Source organism: Podarcis vaucheri (assembly GCF_965113315.1).
Source record: "Podarcis vaucheri genome assembly, chromosome: 14".
Taxonomy (NCBI): Eukaryota; Metazoa; Chordata; class Lepidosauria; order Squamata; family Lacertidae; genus Podarcis; species Podarcis vaucheri.
Window position 1 is genome coordinate 39692475 of NC_138752.1, and position 24553 is coordinate 39717027.

A 24553-nucleotide genomic window follows, 5' to 3' on the forward strand; every position below is an offset into this window, starting at 1 on the left:
GCGAAAGCCTGTATTCGCCCCATAGGACGCACACAGACTTCCCCTTCATTTTTGGAGGGGGAAAAGTGCGTCCTATAGGGCGAAAAATACGGTAGTCCGGTGTTGTCATGCCACTGGCATCTCTCCAATAGATAGGAGGTGCTGGTAGGTAGACTTGGAACTGTAGGACACTACATTGCCGCCCCCTCTACTAGGCCATTGGGTAGAACCCTACCTTTGTTCTTTCCTTATAGATTTGCAAGGAAAATGAAAGCTGACCGTTCAATGGAAAGCTTGGAATACACACTATGTGTGAGAGAGGACCCTAAAGCACACACAACCCTGAACTACTGTATATTAGTTTTGATTTCCCTCCCACCGCCACGCACAGATATTCTGCGAAAACACAGGTGCCCTTCTACTGAGACATAGCCCCACCTTTATGCTACTTAGCATTCAGTCAATTCTGTCAACATTATTTGAATTAACTCTCAAAGAGATTTCTTTCAGCTGGTCTCCCAGGTGATAACTGGCCTTGGAAAGGAAAATCACTAGCTACAAGTCATATTCATGGAGAGGCAGGGGAGATGATGCAGAGGACACGAGAGTCTGGGAAGCAGGGGTTCGAAAGCTGCTTCTAACTGAGGGCCATGTTCCCTTCTGGGCAACCTCTCAGGGGCCAGATGCCAGTGGATGGGGCCAGAAGCAAAAGTGGGGAGAGCAATGAATGCCAGTTTTGCCACATAAATGAGGCTCATTCATAAACACACTCTATCCTCCATTCAGGGAAGCAAGAAGCATTGTCAGAGTCCAAGGACATATACAGGCAGACAGAAACAAGGCCAGTAAGAGATGTGGGGAGAGGATGTTCCCTGGGAAGAGTCCCAGGGGCCACACAGAGAGGCTTGGGGGTGGGGGGCACTTAGCCCCTGGGCCTGAGGTTCCGTACCGCTGATGAAAAGCAAAAGCAGCTTTGCAGAACTCTTTTTGGGGGAGAACTTGAGCAAATCCACCCAGAGGTTTTCCTGCTGCAACAACAGTGTTGGGGTGAATGGGAGCATCACAAAGGCCAGGCCATTGAATTCAATGGGAGTTAACAACACAAAGGTTAGTTTTTTGGGAAGTGGGGGGGGAATCCATGTGAAAATGAAAAACAATTGCCCAAAATGCACTTAAAAGTAAAGGGACCCCTGACCATTAGGTCCAGTCATGGCTAACTCTGGGGTTGCGGCGCTCATCTCGCTTTATTGGCCGAGGGAGCCGGCGTACAGCTTCCAGGTCATGTGGCCAGCATGACTAAGCCGCTTCTGGCAAACCAGAGCAGCGCACGGAAACGCCGTTTACCTTCCCACCGGAGCAGTACCTATTTCTCTACTTGCACTTTGACATGCTTTCGAACTGCTAGGTTGGCAGGAGCAGGGACCGAGCAACGGGAGCTCACCCCGTTGCGGGGATTAGAACCACTGACCTTCCAATTGGCAAGCCCTAGGCTCAGTGGTTTAAACCACAGCACCACCCGCATCCCCCAAATGCACTTATGCACCAGGAAAAAATAAAATAAAATAAAAGCCAGAATAGCACACTAATCGTTATAGAAGTTGCACACACAACCTTATGTGTATAGATTAACATTGAGAAAGAATCACTGTAGCTTAAATAGAGAGACTATACAGTGGTACCTCAGGTTAAGTACTTAATTCGTTCCGGAGATCCGTACTTAATCTGAAACTGTTCTTAACCTGAAGCACCACTTTAGCTAATGGGGCCTCCTGCTGCTGCCGCACTGCCGGAGCCCGATTTCTGTTCTCATCCTGAAGCAAAGTTCTTAACCTGAAGCACTATTTCTGGGTTAGTGGAGTCTGTAACCTGAAGCGTATGTAACCTGAGGTACCACTGTAGTGGAGAGGACTGGCGTGCCTGCAGTGGTCAGTCTGCTGCTACCCAGATGTTAATTGTTAATGGGCAATTTCCAAGGAAAAGCCTTAGCCCAGAACCAGAGCATTTACCTTGCATGCACCTTGCAAGCCCTGGCACCTCCAGGTAGGACTAGGAGAAACCCTTCCCTGAAACCCTGCCAGCCAGTGTAGGCAATACTGAGCTATACAGACCCGTGGTATGACTCAGTATAAGACACCTTCCTCTGTGCTGAAAGAGTTTCCCTCCAGATCCGATTGCAGCATCTGCAGGTTGGGAGGAGCTGTCCAAAAAGATGCTGAGAGCAGGTCCTGGAGGTACTTTGTTGCTACATCACCTTCAATCAGCATATTCTCCCTGACCTGTTAAACATCATCTAATTTTAATAACCTGGGGAGGAGAGGAACTTGTGTCTGCGCAGGAGGCAAAATTGCCCATGACTGCAAATTGGCCAAGTCCCCCAGGCAGCAGAAGCTTATCCACCGGTGTCTTTTTAACCTTATTTATTTGTGTCGGTTTAAGAGTCTGTATGCAGCCCTTTCCGTGGCAAAGGCCTCTGGGAGACACACAAGTGTGGCACCTTCAGCTTCCTTTTAAACTGAGGCTGCCCCAACAGAGGGGAAATCTTGCTGGCGTCAGATTTGCAAACCTATCCGGCGGGGTTAATATTGAAAGACCTACATTGGCTCCCAGTACGTTTCTGAGCACAATTCAAAGTGTTGGTGTTGACCTTTAAAGCCCTAAATGGCCTCGGCCCAGTATACCTGAAGGAGTGTCTCCACCCCCATCGTTCTACCTGGACACTGAGGTCCAGCGCCGAGGGCCTTCTGGCGGTTCCCTCACTGCAAGAAGTGAAGCTACAGGGAACCAGGCAGAGGGCCTTCTCGGTAGTGGCGCCCACCCTGTGGAACGCCCTCCCATCAGATGTCAAAGAGAAAAACAACTACCTGACATTTAGAAGACATCTGAAGGCAGCCCTGTTCAGGGAAGTTTTTAATGGGTGACATTTTAATGTACAGTGGTACCTCGGGTTACATACACTTCAGGTTACATACGCTTCAGGTTACAGACTCCGCTAACCCAGAAATAGTGCTTCAGGTTAAGAACTTTGCTTCAGGATGAGAACAGAAATCATGCTCCGGCGGCGCGGCAGCAGCAGGAGGCCCCATTAGCTAAAGTGGTGCTTCAGGTTAAGAACAGTTTCAGGTTAAGTATGGACTTCCAGAATGAATTAAGTACTTAACCTGAGGTACCACTGTATTTTTAATCTTTGTTGGAAGCCGCCCAGAGTGGCTGGGGAAACCCAGCCAGATGGGTGGGGTACAAATAATAAATTATTATTATTATTATTATTATTATTATTATTATTATTATTATTATTATTAGTCTACAACCTGCTGGGCCTCCCACAGCCCCCCATGATGCCCTTTGCATCCTTGCTGGGGTGGAATGCTCCCATTTACCTCAGGAACCTTGCTAGGATGGCAAGAAAAAGGAGCCGTCTTCTGTTTCTAATAAGGGTGTAGAAGCAGGTAATGGGAAAGCGTGTTCTCATTAAAAGGAGAGCACGTGTTGCGGATGGGGCCGAACAAAACTCCACTTGGTTGCCAGGTAGTATTAGATTCAAGGGGCCTGGAGCAGATTGGAGGATGGTGTTACTGGGGTAAATTTGATGTTGCCAAATTAGGGGTGGGATCAGTGGTTATTTAAGCAAGGTCCACAGCTTTCCCTTTCTCTTTCGCTGTGGACACCGGATCTCCCGCCCGCCCTCCCTTGATTGGGCTTGCGCTTTGACCTTGCTCTGCCTGTCATGGGGTCGTCCGCATTGGTGCAGGGGCCCAGTAGGAATTTTCCCAATTGGCTGATTAGTGTGTGCCTTTTGGGTTTTGCCTACTGCTTAGCAAATCATCACAACTTGTAAGGTTGGCGGTTAGGCATTAGTTAAATTGGTTGGTGGAGGGGTATGGATTGGCTGTGCCTGCCCCTCCAATGCTGCTGCTGACGGGTATTCCGTTAAAGGAATTCTGAAGCTTACCATCCCCTTCGTCCAAACCCTGACGGCAGGGTGAGGGCCGCGTAAGCTTCAAGGAACATGCGCGGAGTAGCTGAGGGCCTGTGACGCAGCTCCAGCTGACTCTGTCCCTTGTTCCTCCGGGACTGACTAGGGAGTCAGTGCTGTCCCCCAAGGCGGGGGGTGACAGCTAGTCATAACCAATGCCTAAGCAACCACTCTCAATTTGTATGAAAATAAAGTTGTGGCCAAAATTATGCCAAAAACCTTAAACAAAAATTATGTGTGATGTGTGAGTTATTGGGGTAGGGGTTTGGGGGGACCTCAGCACGCAAAGACATTTGTCTAAGAAGAGCCACTGCTGTTCAGAGCAGGCAATTGTGGACTCCATGCGCAAATAGTCTGTCTATGGACTCATCAGCCCTCCACACTGAAAGCACTATCATACCTCTTTAAACAGTCATGGCTTCTCTCAAAGAATCCTGGGGGTCGTTGCTTGTTAACAGTGCTGAGACTCTTCTGCAACTCAGAGCAGCGCTGGCTGCGGCTGATGGGAGTTGTAGTTTAAAACGTCAGGAGACCGCTTGGTTGGGGAAAGCCGGCCCAACAGAAGATGAGGAGCAGTGAAGTGTGTGTGTGTGTGTGTGATGAAACATTTCCCTCCCCAAGTGCTAAAATTTATGCGCCTCATTCTCTATTTTGGTACGCAGCGAGGGCCAGGTATGAATAATATATCCGCCGCTCGACGTGTAAAGTATGGAAGGAATATTTTAAAACGTTTAATTATTCAAATGAAGGAATTAAGTTACTGTGCCTCTCTTGCAGTTCTGCCGGTGATTCCAAACTTACAGAGGAAAGGTGTAGTGTAATAATAATTTTAAAAAGGAAGAGATTAATAATGGGGAAATTTACAGCAAGAAAGGAAACAAAAAATCCTAAAATTCAGAAAGAAAAGGATTTTAATGTGTTATATTCACCACCTATAATGGTGGCATAATTATTCTTCCTACAAACCCCTGCTTAAAATCACAACGACCCTTTGAGGTTGGTTAGGCTGAGAGAGAGGGCCAAAATATATGAGTAGTATTCAACTACGTTTTACTCACAGGAGACCCGTATGAAATAAATGGACATGATCATCCTGCGTCTACTGCTTTCAACAGGTGTACTTTGACCACTCTGTGTTATATTAATTGCACCTTGTTTTTTAAAAAATGCGCTTAGGGCTGCCACTTTTATTCTGAAGGAAAAGCAACTGTGCAAGGCCCTAATCATAGAATCATAGAATCATAGAGTTGGAAGAGACCACAAGGGCCATCGAGTCCAACCCCCTGCCAAGCAGGAAACACCATCAGAGCACTCCTGACATATGGTTGTCAAGCCTCTGCTTAAAGACCTCCAAAGTAGGAGACTCCACCACACTCCTTGGCAGCAAATTCCACTGTCGAACAGCTCTTACTGTCAGGAAGTTCTTCCTAATGTTTAGGTGGAATCTTCTTTCTTGTAGTTTGGATCCATTGCTCCGTGTCCGCTTCTCCGGAGCAGCAGAAAACAACCTTTCTCCCTCCTCTATGTGACATCCTTTTATATATTTGAACATGGCTATCATATCACCCCTTAACCTCCTCTTCTCCAGGCTAAACATGCCCAGCTCCCTTAGCCGTTCCTCATAAGGCATCGTTTCCAGGCCTTTGACCATTTTGGTTGCCCTCCTCTGGACACGTTCTGTGTCCCTAATTCAGATCTTGTCCCTGTTGCTAGTTTTCTAACCCAAACCCCCACCATACTTGTCCCCCCCCCCATGAGGGCACCTGTTTATATGAGGATTTGAAGCTGATTTTTCCTGGCCCTTGTCCAACCGTACAGCAGGGATAGCCAACCTGCTGCTCTGCAGATGCTGTTGGCCTACAGCTCCCATCACCTGTGACTATTGGCCATGCTGCCTGGGGCTGCTGGGAGTTGAAGTCCAAGAACATCAGGAAGGCACCCTGTTGAAGTGGCACAGCGTGGGTTGCCGGTGCCCAGGACTGCATAGGTGGGGTGGGAAGGAGAGGAACGGACACATGCACATTCAATGACCTAACAGCATCAGCATCACCCAGGAGATTGCAGCTGCAGAGATAAGAAAAGAAGAATTGTTCCGTTGTCTGGAGGGTTAATGAAATATACTCGGAGTCCTTTAGTGATTTCATGCTCTTTATTGCAGCTTGTAAAACAGTGATTGAATCTCCCCCCAAACCTCAGGCTTTTATATACAGTGGTACCTCGGGTTACATATGCTTCAGGTTACATACGCTTCAGGTTACAGATTCCGCTAACCCAGAAATAGTGCTTCAGGTTAAGAACTTTGCTTCAGGATGAGAACAGAAATCGTGCTCCAGCAGTGTGGCAGCAGCAGAAGGCCCCATTAGCTGAAGTGGTGCTTCAGGTTAAGAACAGTTTCAGGTTAAGTACGGACCTCCGGAACGAATTAAGTACTTAACCCGAGGTACCACTGTACTTTATTTACACAATGAGTCCCGTCTGATTGGCTGATTCTGCTTCCCTCCTGGAGCCTGATTGGTCTTTTCCTGCAAGCCAATCAGTTGTTACATTCCAGGATCCTACTTACCTATTGTTCTAGGATCCAAGCTTAGTACGTAACTGGTCACTTCCTGGTTTGCATAGAGAAGACATTTTCAACGGTAATGCACAGCTGTATTGAGGCAGCCCCGGGTGTCAAAATTCTGAGTCCTTAACAACTTTGCGCCTGGGGCAACTTCCCCTATGCTACGCCACTGCCTTCTTGGCTATTTTCTTAGCTGAAAAAGCCACTAAAGCAGGGGTGGCTAAGCTTTTTGAGGGACCAAGGGCCGCTTTCAGCTTTGGCCCACCCTCCAGGGGCTGCTTATCTATGGTGGGTGAGATCACCCCTACACTCCCGCATGCACGCACTAACATACAAGACACACAGGCTGTCCCTTCTCGAGGGATCCGTGCAATTGTTACCAGCCGCCTCTGTAGACACGTCCCCGTCACCCAGATCTAGCACTTGCACACCGGAGCCTGACGAAATGCGAAAGCTTTATTTGATGATTTGTAGCTCAACAGCCAGGGAGTCGAGACTGTGCTGCCAGACGCCTCGGTGGCACCGATGGCAATGCGCCATGCGTGGTTGCACCTCAGCGCTTTCCAAGGTGAGCCTCACCTGACACCCTCTGCTGGGAACTGAGGATGGAGAAGGAATAACTGCGCTTGCCGGAGGGGCCGGATGGGGGGGAGGGGGGGAGAGAAATTGGACTCTCATGTAACTGAAAGGGAAACCAAATTAAATTGGAAATTGGATTGCAAAAAGCTTGTTTAATTTAGAAATGCATTTTGAGATGGAATGTTGGCACAGAAAGGAGGCAGTGGGTTGCCCAGTGTGGGGTGAGTTATGCAAGAAGAGAACGTCGAAAGCTAGACCGCACTTCCATTGAAGAAAAGGGCTCGCTTGTTTCAAGGACACTGGGTTCCCCCACCAATAAAATTTTTATTAGCTTTTGTTTAACAAGCTGGAAAACCTCAGTGCTCCATTCAAACAAGTCAAACGTCCAGTCGCAGCATGCAATAGCTGGAGGGGCGGGAATCCAGGTACATTTACTCAAAGACTGGACTACTGTAATGCACTCTATGTGGGGCTTCCCCTGTGTCAGATCTGGAAGGTGCAGTTAGTGCAGAACGCTGCAGCACAATTGCTGACAGGAGTCAGAATTTGTCAGCATATAATATTTGTGCTCACAGATCTGAACAGGTCAAGGCGTTACTATGAGTATACAAAGCCCTTAATAACTTTGGAACAGTCTACCTGCAAGATTGCTTTACACCGTATATGCCGTATCGACCGCTTCAATTTGTGGAACTGGCACTGCTACAGGTGTCACATAATATCTCTTCTGCATTTGTAAGATATTTTCGTGTGGCAGCACTTGGAACTGCCTGCCTCTTGACACCGGGCAGGAGCCTTCGCTGTACTCTTCTTGGCGCCTGCTAAAACATTTTTGTTTATACAAACCTACCCAGATATCTAGAAGGCTAGTGTGGTTTTAGTTTATTGCTGGTTTTAATTTTCCGAATGCTTCAAATGCTTTTACTATTAATCTTACTGTTTTATTCTTTTTTGTAAATCGCCTTGATGTTTTCTACCACCAAGCAGTGTATAAATTTTACAAAACAAATAAATAGTGCATTTTGACACTGCACATATTTATTTAAGATTTCAGTACAGGGGATTACTTGGGAACAACATAGCCCTTCCACATGGTGGTCTGAAAAGAGGGAAGAGTAAATAGAAATTGCCACTTATTGACATACACCAGGGTGGGGTGGGAGGAAACCAGGTACCATCAAACCTGCCTTTCCAAATTACACCCTTTACACCCTCCAAATTACACCTCTCCTATGCTGAGTTAGGCATCCCCAAAGCACTATGTACCATACATTGCATACTTTCCAACATTCCGCAGATGAAATTAGATACATTTCTTGCTCCCCCGCCACTGACCCTCCTTGACCCTCCATTTTTTGTCCCCGTCCCCCCGTACTGCAGAGCAGATCTGCCATCACCACACCAAGAGCACACACATCCCGAGAAAACTCCTTAATCCCTATTTTATTTTATTTTATTTTTTAGTTTAGTTTAGTTTATTCTTTGGTAGATTTACAAGAAGAGAAAACCCACACAAATAAATTTTAGAAAGGGGCATGATTAGACGCGGATGCTCGGAGCATTTTTATTTTATTTTTAATCAAGACTCCTTGCACTCCCCTCCCCCTTTCTTTCCGCCCAGGGTGACCCTGCCCTCTGTCTACCCCTCGGAGCCGGCATGTCACACAGAGCAGGGTCTCAGTGGTGGCAGCCTCTCCTTCTCCTCCATGACTGGTCTCCAGCAGCTGCTATGAGCTACCCAAGGAAGAAGGCCGGCATGGCAGCTATGGAGAAGCCACAGAGAGGCAATGGGATGCAAGGGCAGAGGAAGGTGGTGCGGTAGGGTGGACCGCCCTGGGTGTCACCACTGAGGGGGGTGGCAAAATGCCAGGCGGCACTCACCATGGGGCCTGCAGCACGCCTGAGCCTCACGTCTCTCCTAGGAGCGATGTGGTGGCTTGGGCGCTCACAGGCTCCATGCTACCCCAAACTGTCCGTCCGCCACCTCCCCCTAAGCTGTAGGGCGGCTGAGTGGGAAGAGGCAGACAGACTCCTTGGAGGCCCCTGGAGCATCCTGCCCTGGCTGGCCCCACCCCTGGGCGCAGGGCACGATCAGCTTGCACCGCAACTGACAGAATGCCCCTTTGCACCTGCCACTGTTACAGCCGCTGTGCAAGACAGGCACCAGCATCTCTTCTTCCTTGATCTCGGTGGCAGGGGAAATAGGAATGTTACAGGATCAAATCAGAAACCGGGGTGGCTTTTGTAATTCTGGGACTGTCCCTGGAAAACAGGAACACTTGGGAGACACGACCTTGCAAGCCCAAGTCTTCAAAGGGAGTAGTTGCCTTCCAACACTGCACAATTGTCCGTTTTGCTGCAGTTGGTGTAAAGACTGCTGCAGGTCTTTGCAGGGCAAAGCTGGATTCATGTCACTTCTAACAAGATCAAAGCCAAAGAGGGGTCAAGATTTATCAAGTGGCCGGCAACTCCTGAGACAATGTTGAAAACCTTTATCCAAAACTTGCACACAATACTACATTTCTGCAGCGCTACAGGCCCATGGAGGGGTGATATCAGAGCTACAATTCCCAATGCCCTTAAAAAAACACAGATCCCAGAGTTCTCTGGGGAAATCATGTGCTTTGAATGTATGATGCATTTGCAGATAGATAAGGGAAGTCTGCAAGCCTCTGGTTTTCTCTGAGCATGCTCATACCTCCCTACGGTTTCTCGGTAGCTCCAATTTGGTTCCATTCTTGTTGGCACTCACTACCCAAGCTGGCTATTACAGGGGGTGATTTGCATCATTGAATCAAGTCGTAGAACCCAAGCTGTCCTTGACTCAGAATTTGGCTGACCTTGACATACTGTTATGTGTTTTGTTTTGCTTTGTTTTAAGTGCACACCTCACAGAGCCCTGTGTGTCGCTGGTGCAACACCGTGTCTGCCCTTCTGCCCTAATACAGACTCTGATGAAGGAAGGAATGCAAGGCTGGGAGCTACTGACTGCCCGGGCCATGCATCTGCTGCAGAAATGTCTGCAAGCAGAAGCTGCAGCCTTCCAATCCAGCTATGTAAGAAGGGAACCCGGGATCACGCTAGGAGAACGTGCCATTCTCTGCAGCCTTTTGTTGAACAGAGCACACTGCCTTTGTCTGCGCACTGCTATGCTCCATATGCCTGCCACCATTTGACGACAATGAAAACGTCCCCGAATGCTATGAGCCCATCTGGAGAAGTGGCACTCAGACTAATTTCCTGGCTTACAGTGCAAGGAGGGCTCCGTTTTTGTTTTTGTTTAAATCGATTATCCCCCCGGCAATGATAGGAACATTACCGCAGCAAGCCGAGCAATATTTCCCGTGATTCAAACCATAAATTCCTCTTGTGTACTCAAACTAAGAAAAGGACAAAAAGAAGACAGGGGTTTGAGCAACAGGGGAAGAAGCCTGATTGCCTTCCTAAAGATTCATAGGAACCTAATCATGAGTCAGACCATTGGGTCAGCTAGGCTAGCATTGTCTACACCAAATATAGCCGTCTTTTGAAATACACCCTTCTTCTAACTTTGCAATGGAGTTCTCTGGCCAAGTAATGTGTACAAAAATGCATGTGCTCAGGTAGAAGTGCACCTACAAATGCATGTGTTGGTAAAAATAATATGGAAATGTGAAGATCTGAATTTAAGATTTGAGGGGGAAAGAGAAACCAAAACAGACAGATTTGCCCATCCAATAAGCTTCCTTAGGGAGGGCACCATTACCTAAAAGGCTGTCTCTCCAGGAGGTAACAGGAAGTGTGACCTTGGCTGATAATCTAAGAGGTTCCTCTACCACACAGGCAGAATTAGAGCCAGCATAGGTCGCAACTTGGAGGCTTCCCCCAAACCGCTTCCCCCAAACCACGTCCACCTGTCCCACATCTGATGCCATAGGTTATGCCATGTATGTGGCATAGCAGACCCATGCGCAAGCTGATGGGGAACTCAGCTGACAGGCAGAAACTCCAAGCTTATTGAATCAGCTGTGCAATGTGTTAAGCAGCTGATCCCTGCAGAAAGCAGACTTGGGAGTCCCCACCTATCAGCTGATTTTATTTTACAGTGTGGCCTGCCATGTTCCAACTGAAAAATTGGGCCACCCACCATCACAGTGATGCCAGGTAAGTGGAAGGTTGGTAGGACCCATCCACCTGTCAAAGTGGCCCACTCAGGTTAGGGGAACCCAAAATCTGGCCCTCAAGTTCCCCATCCCCAATCCAAAGCCATGGGAAGGATGCGACAGGACAAGGAATTACCTCATCCATCTCTGTCCCAAGCTCATTTAGGGATTGAATCAATGTCAGCACTTTGAATTGGGCTGAAGAGTGAACAGGCAGCCATTGGAGGCCCTTCAAGTTGGGTGAGATGGGATACCAGTAAACTATACCCAACAAAATCCAAGCATCTAGATTCAGGAAGGTAGCCATGTTGGTCTGATGCAGTCGAAATAAATTACTCTGTGCTAACTGAATCTTCTGGGCCATCTTCAAGGGCAGCCCCACGTGCATCAGATTACAGTAGCCTAATCAAGAGGTCACCATGGCACAGAGCTATAGCACACGGGAACAAGTCTGTGAAAAATAGAGAAGATACATTAATGGGCTAGCTCCATTACATCACCTTCCCCCTTTCTTGCATAGTCACAGCGAACCAAAGAATGCATTATAGGTTTCTTGAACAAATGGAGCCTGCCCACACGGTATGACTCAGATGAAAATCAATTAGTGTGGATTAGCTGTGGAAACAATCAATGCCACTTAAGTCCACACCCTAGCAACAAAAAGATCAGTTGTGACAAACTAACCAACTTTCGAGTGTTCAGATCCCTGCCCTTTTAAATGTGCCTGGCAACATCCATAATGACAGGTTTATGTCATTGGAGCTTTCGGGGAATGGGATTCTTCCCCAAATCAAAGAACAATTATCTCTCCCTTGTTTCTGCGTACGCCTGCATGCAAAAGAGTGAGCATTCGACTTATTGTGATCGTCCACCTCATTGTAATAATGACTCATTCACACTTAAGAGCATCTGCAGGCACTACGCTCTCCTGGTATTGGAGGAAAGTTTTGCTTCTGCTGCCAATACAGTTTAATTAAGGGCAAAACCCTGCCAACACAGTAGAAAGCATCTCCTTGGTTAGTGAACATCTGGGACAGACACACAGGGCCCAGCAGTATTCAAAGAGGTAACTGTCAGCTGCCCAAGCATGTTCTTTCTGTCTTTGAGCTCTGGGCACTTACACACAGACATTTCCATCAGACATAAGGCAAAAGGTTTCATCACAGGTTTTAAAGACTTGCTGGGATCTCTGCAGCAACTATCATCATGCACAGCCCCCCTGCAGCAACTATCATCATGCACAGCCCCCCTCCCCATGACCTGATCCTGGGCCCCAGGTTGTCCTTCAACATAATCTGGCCCCAAAATCAATTTAGAGGTAGGGGTGTGTCCCCCCCCAGAACAGGGGGGCCAATCCTGATGGTTGCTGTTCCACCAGCATGTTGCCTGCAGGGAGCACACTGGCAAAGCGGACCCCAGCAGCCAGCAGGACCAAATCCTCCACTCACTAGCTGGTGAGTGGATGGGTCAATCCTGCTCAGTTTCCCTGCATGTGTGTGTATCCTGCTGCTGCAAACAGGCTCACACAGAGAAGTCTCCTTATTCCTGTCCAATATCCAGAGGCGGGTTTAGCGCATCTCGACTGGTTCCCCCACACAGGGCACCGAGTCAAGACCTAGTAAAGTGCTTGCTAAGGGAAGGAGGCGTGAGGGCTCTGACAGGGTCATGGAGGAGAAGGAGGAAGAGGAAGAGGAGGAGGAGGAAGAGGAGGAAGAGGAAGAGTTTGGATTTGATATCCCTCTTTATCATTACCTGAAGGAGTCTCAAAGTGGCTAACATTCTCCTTTCCCTTCCTCCCCCACAACAGACACTCTGTGAGGTGAGTGGGGCTGAGAGACTTCAAAGAAGTGTGTCGAGCCCAAGGTCACCCAGCAGCTGCATGTGGAGGAGCGGAGACGCGAACCCGGTTCCCCAGATTACGAGTCTACCACTCTTAACCACTACACCACACTGGCTCTCCTCCCTCCTTCTCCAATCCTAGTTAGCACTCACCCAGCTTTGGGAAGGAGATGGGAGGGCTCTAGGACTCTGTCAGGGTGCCACATTACCAAAGCCCACTCCAGTAATACTCTGGACAGCTCTTTTTCATCCTATGAGGACTCCGTGCCCAATATCAGGTCAGGGCTGGGCTTGCCAGGCAACTGAAAAGTGGCACCATTTAGAGGGGGGCTAAAGTCTGTTCGTTTTCCAGAGAGCAGGGAGCTTGACATTAGGACAGAGGTGGGAAAGGGATTCTTCTTGTCACTTTCCTTTAATCAAAAGGCAGCAGTCCAGGAGCAAGGAAATACAGTGGTACCTCGGGTTACAGATGCTTCGGGTTACAGACTCTGCTAACCCAGAAATAGTACCTCGGGTTAAGAACTTTGCTTCAGGGTGAGAACAGAAATCGTGCAGTGGCAGCAGGAGGCCTCATTAGCTAAAGTGGTGCTTCAGGTTAAGAACGGACCTCCAGAACGAATTAAGTTCTTTACCCGAGGTACCACTGTATACTCTTTCAAAATGGTCCTGTGGGGACAACAGTGTCCCATCATGATGTTGCATCAGGGCCAGCCCATCCCGTTTTGCCGATTAGGGTGAAATGGAAAGGTACCTTCCCCTGCTGAAACTTCACTTCCCTGGATCAAGAAGTTGGGGCTTCCAGGTTCTCTCACAAGAGGTCCCTGAGATCTCGCTGGAACCCACACCTGCCTCTCCTTGCTTCTCCGGAGACAGCTTGGAGACAAGATCTCACAACAACTCAACGGAAGCCACCGCTTCTCCTTGCTTCTCTGGTGGTGGCAGGGGCAGGCAGAATGCCCATAGGGGCATCAGCCCTTAGTATCAGTGGCGTAGCGTGGGTTGTCAGCACCCGGGGCAAGGCAAGTAATTTGCGCCCCCTAACCCGTGGATTTGCGCCCCCTAACCTGTGGATTTGCGCCCCCTAACCCTAACCCCCAGATGTTGCGCCCGGTGTGGCCGGGCCCCCCTGCACCCCCACGCTACGCAACTGCTTAGTATTCTGCTGCCCAAGGCAGCTTTCTCAGTCTGCCTCCTGGGTGGGCCAGCTCTGTGCAGTGTTGTCCCTAAAGGTAAAGGAACCCCTGACCAATAGGTCCAGTCATGACTGACTCTGGGGTTGCGGCGCTCATCTTGCTTTACTGGCCGAGGGAGCCGGCGTACAGCTTCCAGGTCATGTGGTCAGCATGACTTAGCCGCTTCTGGCAAACCAGAGCAGCGCACGGAAACGCCGTTTACCTTCCCGCTGGAGCGGTACCTATTTATCTACTTGCACTTTGATGTGCTTTCGAACTGCTATGTTGGCAGGAGCAGGGACCGAGCAACGGGAGCTCACCCCATCATGTGGATTTGAACCGCCGACCTTCTGATCGGCAAGCCCAAGGCTCAGTAGTTTAGACCACAGCGCCACCCGCGTCCCTAGCGTTGTCCCTAGGGGAGGATTATTAGGGAAAAGACTGTGATGCCTAGGACTTGAGTGGGAAGTGAGATTGCACTTGCAAGCCATGGCCTTCCAGTGTCAGTGCTCCCAGCTCCCCCCGCCCCAGCCTCCAGTGGCTACACTTTCAGCATTAGTGTGAAAGGAGAACTGTGTGTGTATGTACAGATAAGGCTTGCAGGTCCTCCCCTCCCCAGATACAGACCGATGAGCTAAACCACTAGTCCAATCAGTGAAAAACTGAGCTTTTGCTTGGCAACCATAGTTGGAAACTAAATGGCTCTTATCTTCTGCGGTGACACAATTACAGCCGTCTTAGCTACAAACCTATTTAATTGATCGCCAGAATGATCATTGGGAATTTTATAGCGTGTTCTCTTTTACGGTTGTTTCTTTTCATTGGTGAGATAAGGGCTATTATGTACGATTTGTCAGAATAAGCCTTTTAATATCTGTATATGATGCTCGTTTTTTTAAATGTCCCATGGCGAAGACGCTGGCAGCACAATCCGAAACCTATCTGCTCAGTCCCAGAGTGTTCCAAGGTCTCAGGTAGAGAGATAAATAAAGTGCTATAGCATTGCTTCAACTTAGGGGTGGGGATCTGAATCTGCTTGGTGGGCTGAATCCTTTTCTCTGCCCCTTGAACCAGGGGGTAGAGTTTGACAGGTGGACAGGGGCTTTCACATGCCCATCACATGAAGTCACCTGATGTCACATTGACACCATTTTTGCATAGCACTCTGCATGGGGCTTTGCAAGTCTGGAGGATCAATGAATGAGTTTTTCAATAATAATAATAATAATAGAAGATTTGTTACAAAAAGAAAAGTGCAAACATAACACAAATAAATTTTAAAAGAATAAAAAAATGTAAACATCACCACCTGGAGGAACAAGGGTGCAAAGATATAGTGCAGCTCCAAAGACAATAAAGTTTTCCTTTACAAATTATATGTGTGTGCATGAATGTGTATTCTCCACCTGTGAGTTCCATCATCACTGAGAATAAAGGTTCGATATAGTCACTGAGTGATCAGGTGCCTCACATGATTTTATAAGAAATAAAATCACATTTTATAAGAAATAAAATTATATCACAAAAGAATCCTGGAAATTATTTCTTAAAGGTGCTGGGAATTGTAGATCTGTGATGAGTAAACTTCAGTTTCCAGGATTCATGGGGTGTGTGTGTGTGATGTGATTTAAATGTACATTGTGCATGCAGTCAGCATTATTATTATTATTATTATTATTATTATTATTATTATATCTTAAACCATGCTTCATCCAAGGATCACAGGGCGATTTACAATAAAACACAAAAATACATCATAGTAACCAACAGAAACAATACCCCCAGCCACCCACAAACAGTTTATAAGGCCACACAGAGGTTGTTTAATTAGCCAAAGGCCTGGGAGAAGAGGGATGGTTTTGCCTCACACCTAAAGATGTGCGCCAGGTGAGCCTCTCCGCTCCTCCACTTGCATGGGCCTTGTTTCCATGATTCTTTGAGGGAAGGCATGTGCTTGAAATGTGTGTTGAATGTTTTTGAAATGTATGGTGTAAAGCTGGGATGGGGCAATTTTGGAGCAATTTTGGCCACAAGCCCCCCACCTCTGCTTTAAAGCGCCACAAATCCTGTATTTCCTTTGTCGTTCTTTTGACCAAGCTCTTAACACACGCTATTTTAAAGGGCTCTTGTCAGTTTCACATCCGCCAGTTTCCTTTGTCCATGTTCTTTTCTCTTTTAACTATTCAGAAAGAGTGAAATGCTTCTCTAAACAAACACACACACATTGTGGGTTTTAAGATGCTCTCTTACTGTTTAAGATGCCAGCTCTACTCTGAAGCTTTTTCCAGGCATAATGTCTGTTTATAAAAAGTTCTGGTGTGCTTGGCAAAGCAAAACATGGTGAGATTTTGTGCATTATTTTTTTTAAAGACCTTACAGCAGAGAGATGGAACAGGTAATACAGCAAAACAGCAACATTAAAGAGTCTTCCTGAATTAGATTTTAGAAAAGAATTGGGATACTGGTTATTTCATTGAGATTTATGTTTTTAAATAGCACATTCAGAAGTTCGGAGCAAGTAACAGAACACATAAAACAGCAAAATCCAACAGGAAGATTTTTCCTCAAATCCCCACATTTACAGCAACCTAATATCAACAGCCCAACACTTTAGCTGTTCCCACATGTTAATTTTAAAATCTAAAACCCAAAGGCAGACAATAGGCAGTTGTTTGTTTGTATTGTTATAGGAATTCAAAGGTCTTATATATATTTCATAAACGTTCATAAATGTAAAGGTAAACACATACCTACGCATATGAAACCATAAAAAAGCTTTGGTCGGCCCTCACAGCCCTTCACTTCATCAAATCTGGCCCTCTTTGAAAAAGGTTTGGACACCACTGCTTGTCTCTATGCTCACAGATCCTGTGACCTGGATCCAGGAACTAAGTATTTACCATCACAAAAAAATGGCCAGGCTGTCCAGGTAGAGCAAAGATTGACCATTATCAGGTATCTTGACAGACATGTTTTCTGCTGTAGATGTATTTCTACTGGGGACCACCTCTTTCCGTGATGTATTTATGATGTTTTGGGGGGTGGTCTTGAGCTACAGCATGGGTGTCAAACACAAGGCCCATGGGCCGAATCCGGCCCGCCAGACCTCATCATGTGGCCCGTGTAGCCACCGCCGGCCGCCAGCCTTCACCTTTTATTCTCGCTTTTTTTTTTTTTACACAAGAAAGCCGCCTCTTCAGCGCATGCGCGACAGCCTAAAAGCCAGAGAACGTCTGCCCTCTAGCAGCGCCGGCCGTTCTACACAGGAAACCTCCACTTTACATGCATTCATGTAAAGTCCTACAAATACAACCGGCCCTTTGAGGGTGACCAAACTGCTGATGCGGCCCCCGATAAATTTGAGTTTGACACCCCTGAGCTACAGAGTAGGCAATTTCAAAAGTCTGTATAAGGGACTGCACACCATTGTTCTGGGTTCCTCCTCCCTCCTGCATGTGGTGAGTGAGACCCTGTTGCAACAGTTTAATAAAGATCATGCTTACTAGCTGCTTTGCTTCTCAATACAGTCATACCTTGGGTTACAGACGCTTTGGGTTGCGCGATTTAGGGTTGTGCACCGCGTCGAACCTGGAAGTACCAGGACGGGTTAATTCCAGGTTACGGCACTTGTACATGCACAAAAGCGCCGAATCGTGACCTGTACGTGCACAGACGCGGCACTGTGGGTTGCGAACGCTGCAGGTTGCAAACGTGCTTCCTGCACAGATCACGTTCACAACCCAAGCGTCCAATATATTCTCTGGTTGGCCTCGTGTTATTTTCTCCTACCAATAGAGAACCTACATTAAGAACTGTATACGGGCTCTTCATAGATACCCCAAAGGATATAGGAGCAGTTTTCTCTTATACAGTGGTACCTCTGGTACTTAATTCATTTCGGAAGTCCGTTCTTAACCTGAAACTATTCTTAACCTGAAGCACCACTTTAGCTAATGGGACCTCCTGCTGTTGCCGTGCCACAGCAGTGCGGTTTCTCTTCTCATCCTGAAGCAAAATTCTTAACCCGAGGTAATATTTCTGGGTTAGCAGAGTCTGTAACCTGAAGCGTATGTAACCCGAGGTACCACCGTAACAGTATTATGTAAGCCACCACCTTGCCAATCCTTTTTGTACCTTGCACCTTGAACAATGCTGCACCCACTTTACTTGGAAGCAAGCCCCCACTGAGCGCGGTGGGATTTACTTCTGAGTAAATGCACACACACACACACACACACACACAGGATCAGGACCTCCGCAAATAACGCCCTCCCCTTTCACCCCGCTTCCTCAAGGCAGCCACCACTTTGAAAAGATCTTTTATAGTACTGTCTTCTGCAGAGCGCGGGGATCTTTCCCTGCTGCAAACTGCGAAACCTGTTTTCTGCTGCGATCGAAGGTCAACGGTGGTGCAAGCGTTTGCTCTCTGAGCCTGGGCAGAGTGCCCTTTCCATGCCGACTGAGCGACCGCAGACACAGCTCATTCACAGCTGGGATCTGGCATTTCCAGATCCTAGGCATGGTGTAAGCCTGAGGAGCTGCTTTTGTGACATATGATTAAGCTTTTCTCGCAACCTTTGCACGTCGGAACGCTCTCCGCCCTGCGGGGGGCGGGGATCACGGCTCCATCACTCACTTCGGGCCACGCCCCGGCCCCTAATACCACGCCCCTTCTCCATAGACCACGCCTCTCCTCTCTCCTGCTCCCGAGTTTGCTCCTTCCCGTTCCCACCAGTGGGAGGAGTATCGGGCAGTCCTGTTTGGTGGTCTGGTTTTGCTCTAGGGTGGTTGAGCAGGCACGCCATGGCCGGCAAAGAGCAGGATGAACTCCTAAAAGCCCGGAACCGTACTCTGAGCGCTTTCCGCGAAGGTATATTTACTTAATTTTAGAATCTCCCTGTCCCCCAAGGTTTTTTCGGTACGGAAAGTGAGAGCGGAACTCTTCCGCCGGGCGAGTCGGTTCCGCCCGGATACTTATCAGCGACGTACGGTTGGGCTATGGGGGACTGGAATAGGCGGCGCGCCGAAGCGGTGGAAGAAAACGGGGACTAGCAAAGGAAGGGCACGACGCGATGCTTATTATTTTCGTCTAGCTTTACTACGAGGGCTCTCCTTAGGCGGGGCGGGGGCAGTTAAGGGAGAGGGGAGAGGCTAAAGAAGTGAGGCAGCGTTGTGTAGTGGCTAGACCCACCAGGGTGGGGAGCCTAGTGCCCTCCAAATGTTGACTTGCTGGTTTAATTGTCTCTAGCTTTGGGGAAATGGCGGGGGTGTCCTAAAACATGTGGAGGCCATAAGTGGGCTAGAGCAGGCATAGGCAAACTCAGCCCTCCAGATGTTTTGGGATTACAACTCCCATCACCCCTAGCTATTAGGACCAGCTAACAGGAATGATGGGAGTTGTAGTCCCAAAACATCTGGAGGGCCGAGTTTGCCTATGCCTGGGCTAGAGTGTTAATCTAACGGCAGTCCCCACCCCCCAGGCTTCGGTGATCTTGAGCTAGTTTCTCTCTGTATTACCTACACACGTCTTACTTTAAATGTAGTTTGCTGGGGTGTTGCAAGGATAAAACATGGTACTAAGGCAAACTCGCCCAGTGTTCGCTTTTTGAGCTTGGAGGAAAGATAGGAGATAAATCGAGGTGCTGAGGATGTTTTTCAGGTCACATGGATTTTGAAGTGAAGGTTTTGGAATTGTATGACCATCTTTTCAGGGCAGGAGCTTTCACAGTCAAAATATGTGAGTCAGGTAGGGAGAAGGACAACAGCTCAGTGAGAGAGCTTATACTTGGCATGCAGAAGACCCCAGTCTCATCACCAGTTAAAAAGATTTCAAGCAGCAAGTGATGGATGGGACCCTCAGCCTAACCTTCTGGGGAGCTGTTGCTAGTTGAGAGCTAACTTGTTATTTCCTTTCCTATGGGTTTAATAAGACTGTCCACTTGATTGATTGATTGGTTGATTGATTGCATTTGTATCCCACCTTTTCTCCAATGAGCTCCAAGTGGTGTCCATGGTTCTACCCATCCTCATTTAATCTCCACAACAACCCTGTGTTGTAACAAATGCAAGACCAGACTATTGCCATCTTGTTGCAGGCTGACACCATAATCCCATACCCTCCAGCATTTGCTCTGATGAAAATAGGGATGTCCTATTCAATAATAATAATATTGTGCACCTTCCAACATATATAAAAACATAATCAAACATTAAGCATTAAAATACTTCCCTATACATGGCTGCCTTCAGATGTCTTCCAAAGGTTGTGTAGTTACTTATCTCCTTGACTCGGGGGTCGCATAACTCCATACCCTCCAACAGTGCTTTGGGGGGGGCGCAGGGGTACACATACCCCTAAACATTTTGTGAATCTTCGTACTTTTGTTCATTTACTGTATTTATTTTCCCCTGTTTGAACTATAAAATGGTGATTTTCTTGAGTCAAAATGAGAGTACCCCCTAAACATTTTTTTAAGAAAAAAAAGCACTGCCCTCCAACATTTCTTCAGTGCAAATAGGGATGTCCTACCATACGCTCAATGGGATGCGGGTGGCGCTGTGGGTTAAACCATAGAGCCTAGGACTTGCCAATCAGAAGGTCAGCGGTTCAAATCCCCGCGACAGGGTGAGCTCCCGTTGCTCGATCCCTGCTCCTGCCAACCTAGCAGTTTGAAAGCACGTCAAAGTACAAGTAGATAAATAGGTACCACTCCAGCGGGAAGGTAAAGGGCGTTTCTGTGCGCTGCTCTGGTTCTCCAGAAGTGGCTTAGTCATGCTGGCCACATGACCTGTGGGAGCTGCACGCCAGCTCCCTCAGCCAATAAAGCGAGATGAGCGCCGCACCCCAGAGTTGGTCACGACTGGATCTAATGGTCAGGGGTCCCTTTACTTTTACCATACCCTCCAACATTTCTTCGATGAAAGTAGGGACATCCTAAGGAAAAGTGGGACATTCCAGGATCAAATCAGAAACCAGGACAACTTCTGTAAATCTGGGATTGTCCCTGGAAAATAGGGGCACTAGGAGTGTCTGTAATCCTGTATTCCCATTGAAATGATGCTGAAATGCAAGCTTAAGAGAGGAAGAACAAGCCACAAGAGGGTGTGTAAAGGGAAGTTTTGGAAGCATGCTAGGCCATGACCTTTAAACAGAGTAAATGAAAATGCTTAGTTAGCTGAGGTGTGGATACATCTGTCTTTGCAGTTAAGGTGGAGGTAGGTTGGTGTCTTGCATGACTAACCTATATCACTATAAAAACTGAGTAAACAGGGATCAGGGTTTAGCTTCTGATCCCTTCACTTTCCTGCTTGAGCAAGAAATAAAACTTTGCTTTTAGAGAATTTCTGGGTGTCACATGAGTGAGTAAAGGACTCAGTTGTGCAATGGACCTTAGGTGGGGTTTTCCCACATCAGTTTTAAGATAGGGAAGGCTGAGAGGCAGTGATTGGCCCAAGGTCACCCAGTGAGCTTGGATTTGATCCCTGGTCTCCCAGGTCTTCATCCAATACAATACTCTAACCCAGCCTTTGTCAACCTTGGGTCCCTGGATCTTGTTGGACTACAACTCCCATCATTTCTTGCCAGTCGTCAGGGATTATGGGGGTTGTAGTTGAGAACATCTGGGGATCCAAGGTTTGAAAAGGCTTCTCTAACCACCATACCAACACCTCTCTCTCTTCCTCAGAAGGTACACAAGTCACAGGTATATTCTGTGCTGTAACTAATACTGGACTTTCCTTGGGAAATCACTTCTAGCTGGAGTTGCCGACAAAGGGAATGGATTTTTGAGGTGTTCCTAGTGTATACTAAATTTTGCTGGACTGGAGAAAGCTTAGAATAACAAGGAGTGAATAGTGTGTCCTTGTTTAGTCGTGTCCGACTCTTCATGACCCCATGGACCAGAGCACGCCGGGCACTCCTATCTTCCACTGCCTCCCGCAGTTTGGTCAGACTCATGTTTGTAGCTTCGAGAACGCTGTCTAGCCATCTTGTCCTCTGTCGTCCCCTTCTTCTTGTGCCCTCCATCTTTCCCAACATCAGGGTCTTTTCCAGGGAGTCTTCTCTTCTCATGAGGTGGCCAAAGTATTGGAGGTGAATAGTGTAGTTGCTTCATAAAAGTTCTCAGGTGGCAGGGCTGGCCATGAGGCAAGGTTCCCTCGATAGTTTTGTAAAAGAAAGACTTTAAAAGGTGCTTATTTTAACCATCTCTGCAGCACCATTTCCTTATTTTTGTTGGGTTTTTAAACCACTCCTAAAGGCTTAAGGTGAAAAATGGCACTTGAAATGATGACAGTAAGAACAGTTCTATATGAAATAGACTCAAAAATTGCCTGGAAACTATTTTCACCCACTGCAATTCAATGTTTACTCTTTCTCTTTAAAAGAGACTTTTGCCCTGATCTCTGAAGGAAGGGAGTTCCAAGGCCAAAAAGAGTCTCACTGTGCCTCTCTTCCAATGGCCCACAAACAATTGGCTGATTTTGGAAACAAAACAAAAATGTTGGGGCACCACAACCATTCCTCTCCCCTTTCAGATCAACCAGTGCAGAGCCACACCATACATTATAATCAGTGCAAATTGCATGACTCCCCCCAAATAATCCTGGGAACTCTAGTTTCCCTGTCATAGAGACCTGAAAGCCTGGCACCTCATCCTTGGAGGCAGCCACAGCAGCTGAAGATCATGATTTTCTAGCCACTGATGAATTTAGAGCATAAGAAGAACCTGTGGAATCGACAATGGCCCATCTAGGCTAATATCCTGCACTTGCAGTGGCCAACCAGATGCCTATGGGAAGCCTGCATTCAGGACCTGAGTTCAACAACCCTATCCTTGCCTTTGGTTTTTAGAAGCTGGTACAGTGGTACCTCGGGTTAAGTACTTAATTCGTTCCGGAGGTCCGTACTTAACCTGAAACTGTTCTTAACCTGAAGCACCACTTTAGCTAATGGGGCCTCCTGCTGCTGCTGCTGCTGCCGCGCCCCCGGAGCACAATTTCTGTTCTCACCCTGAAGCAAAGTTCTTAACCTGAAGCACTATTTCTGGGTTAGCGGAGTCTGTAACCTGAAGCATATGTAACCTGAAGCGTATGTAACCTAGGTACCACTGTATTTAGAAGCCTACTGCTCCAACAGTGGAGGAGAATATAGGCATTGGGGTTGATAGCTTTATGTTCAAGGAACTTGTCTAATTTGTATATCACATATTGTGATAGCAAATTCCATAGTTCAGCTTTATTCTGTTACAAATCTCCTGCTGTTCGGCTTCATTGGATGAATCTGGAGTCTAATATTATGAGGGGGAAAGTGTCTCTGTTCCCCTTGTCCATACCACGTATAATTTGCATGGTTCCCCCACATTACTTGTTTTCCTTTTGTATGTGAAAAAGCACCAAGAAATTGCCGGTGGGGTTCAAAGAAGGAGAAAGTTACATGCAGCCCAAACTTTTTAAGGCAGAAGTAGCCATTCTGGGATTGCGATTACTTTTGCCTGTCGTTTCTTGTATTGTTATTTTTTCAGGGGTTTAGCTAACCATGGCCTTGATTAACCCTTTGTGAATGTCTTCATTCTGTTTCTGTGGGAAATGTATTTAATCTCTGGAAAACAAAATCCAAATCTCCTGATCCAGAATGGTGTATGAGTTACTGCCACATTCCCATTCTGGCAAAGAGCTGCCTGCAGATGGTTTTGTCAGTTTGGAACAGAGCACCTTCCATTCTGCAGAAGACCTGATGACAGATGGAGTCACCTAGTTACACAAAAGTCTACAGTGAAATGTTATCACAAGGGATGTCCAGACACAATGTAAATGTCACTGAACGAAACTTGGAGGCTTATGCTCTGGCAAAGCATGCATTCATTGGGGTTTTTTTAAGTGAGGTCTGCGGGAACTTGAATGAAATTTGCTGGCTCGTTCTTAAAACTGTTTCATAAAGTGCTTGGGCAGGCTATCGGGTTGCCCCAACAGAGGAATGTCAACTTGAACGTACAGAAAAGTTAAGGTTAATCTTGAATATCTGTTGTGCTTTTCTGTTGCCTGTTTCTCTGTTGCCTGGATCACTGGAGGGTGGGGAGAAGATGTGTGTGTTGTACATTGATACAGTTATGAAATTTTATACATAATGAACACAGTAAAGATATTAATGCAAAAAAGGAAAACTTAGCATTAAGTTTAGTAAAAGCTATGGTTTTCCCAGTAGTGATGTATGGAAGTGAAAGCTGGACCATAAAGAAGGCTGATCGCCAAAGAATTGATGCTTTTGAATTATGGTGCTGGAGGAGACTCTTGAGAGTCCCATGGACTGCAA

The 24553-nt window shown here is 47.2% G+C and overlaps 1 protein-coding gene across 1 annotated transcript in view; it reads left to right on the plus strand.

Moving 5' to 3' along the window:
* The first annotated feature begins 18953 nt into the window (after positions 1-18953).
* The window catches only part of CPPED1 (calcineurin like phosphoesterase domain containing 1), a 72230-nt gene continuing 66630 nt past the window's right edge, over positions 18954-24553 (plus strand). Inside the window, exon 1 of the mRNA XM_082200148.1 lies at positions 18954-19114. Coding sequence (XP_082056274.1) covers positions 19048-19114 — 67 coding nt within the window. The 5' untranslated portion in view covers positions 18954-19047. The remainder of the gene's footprint in view (positions 19115-24553) is intronic.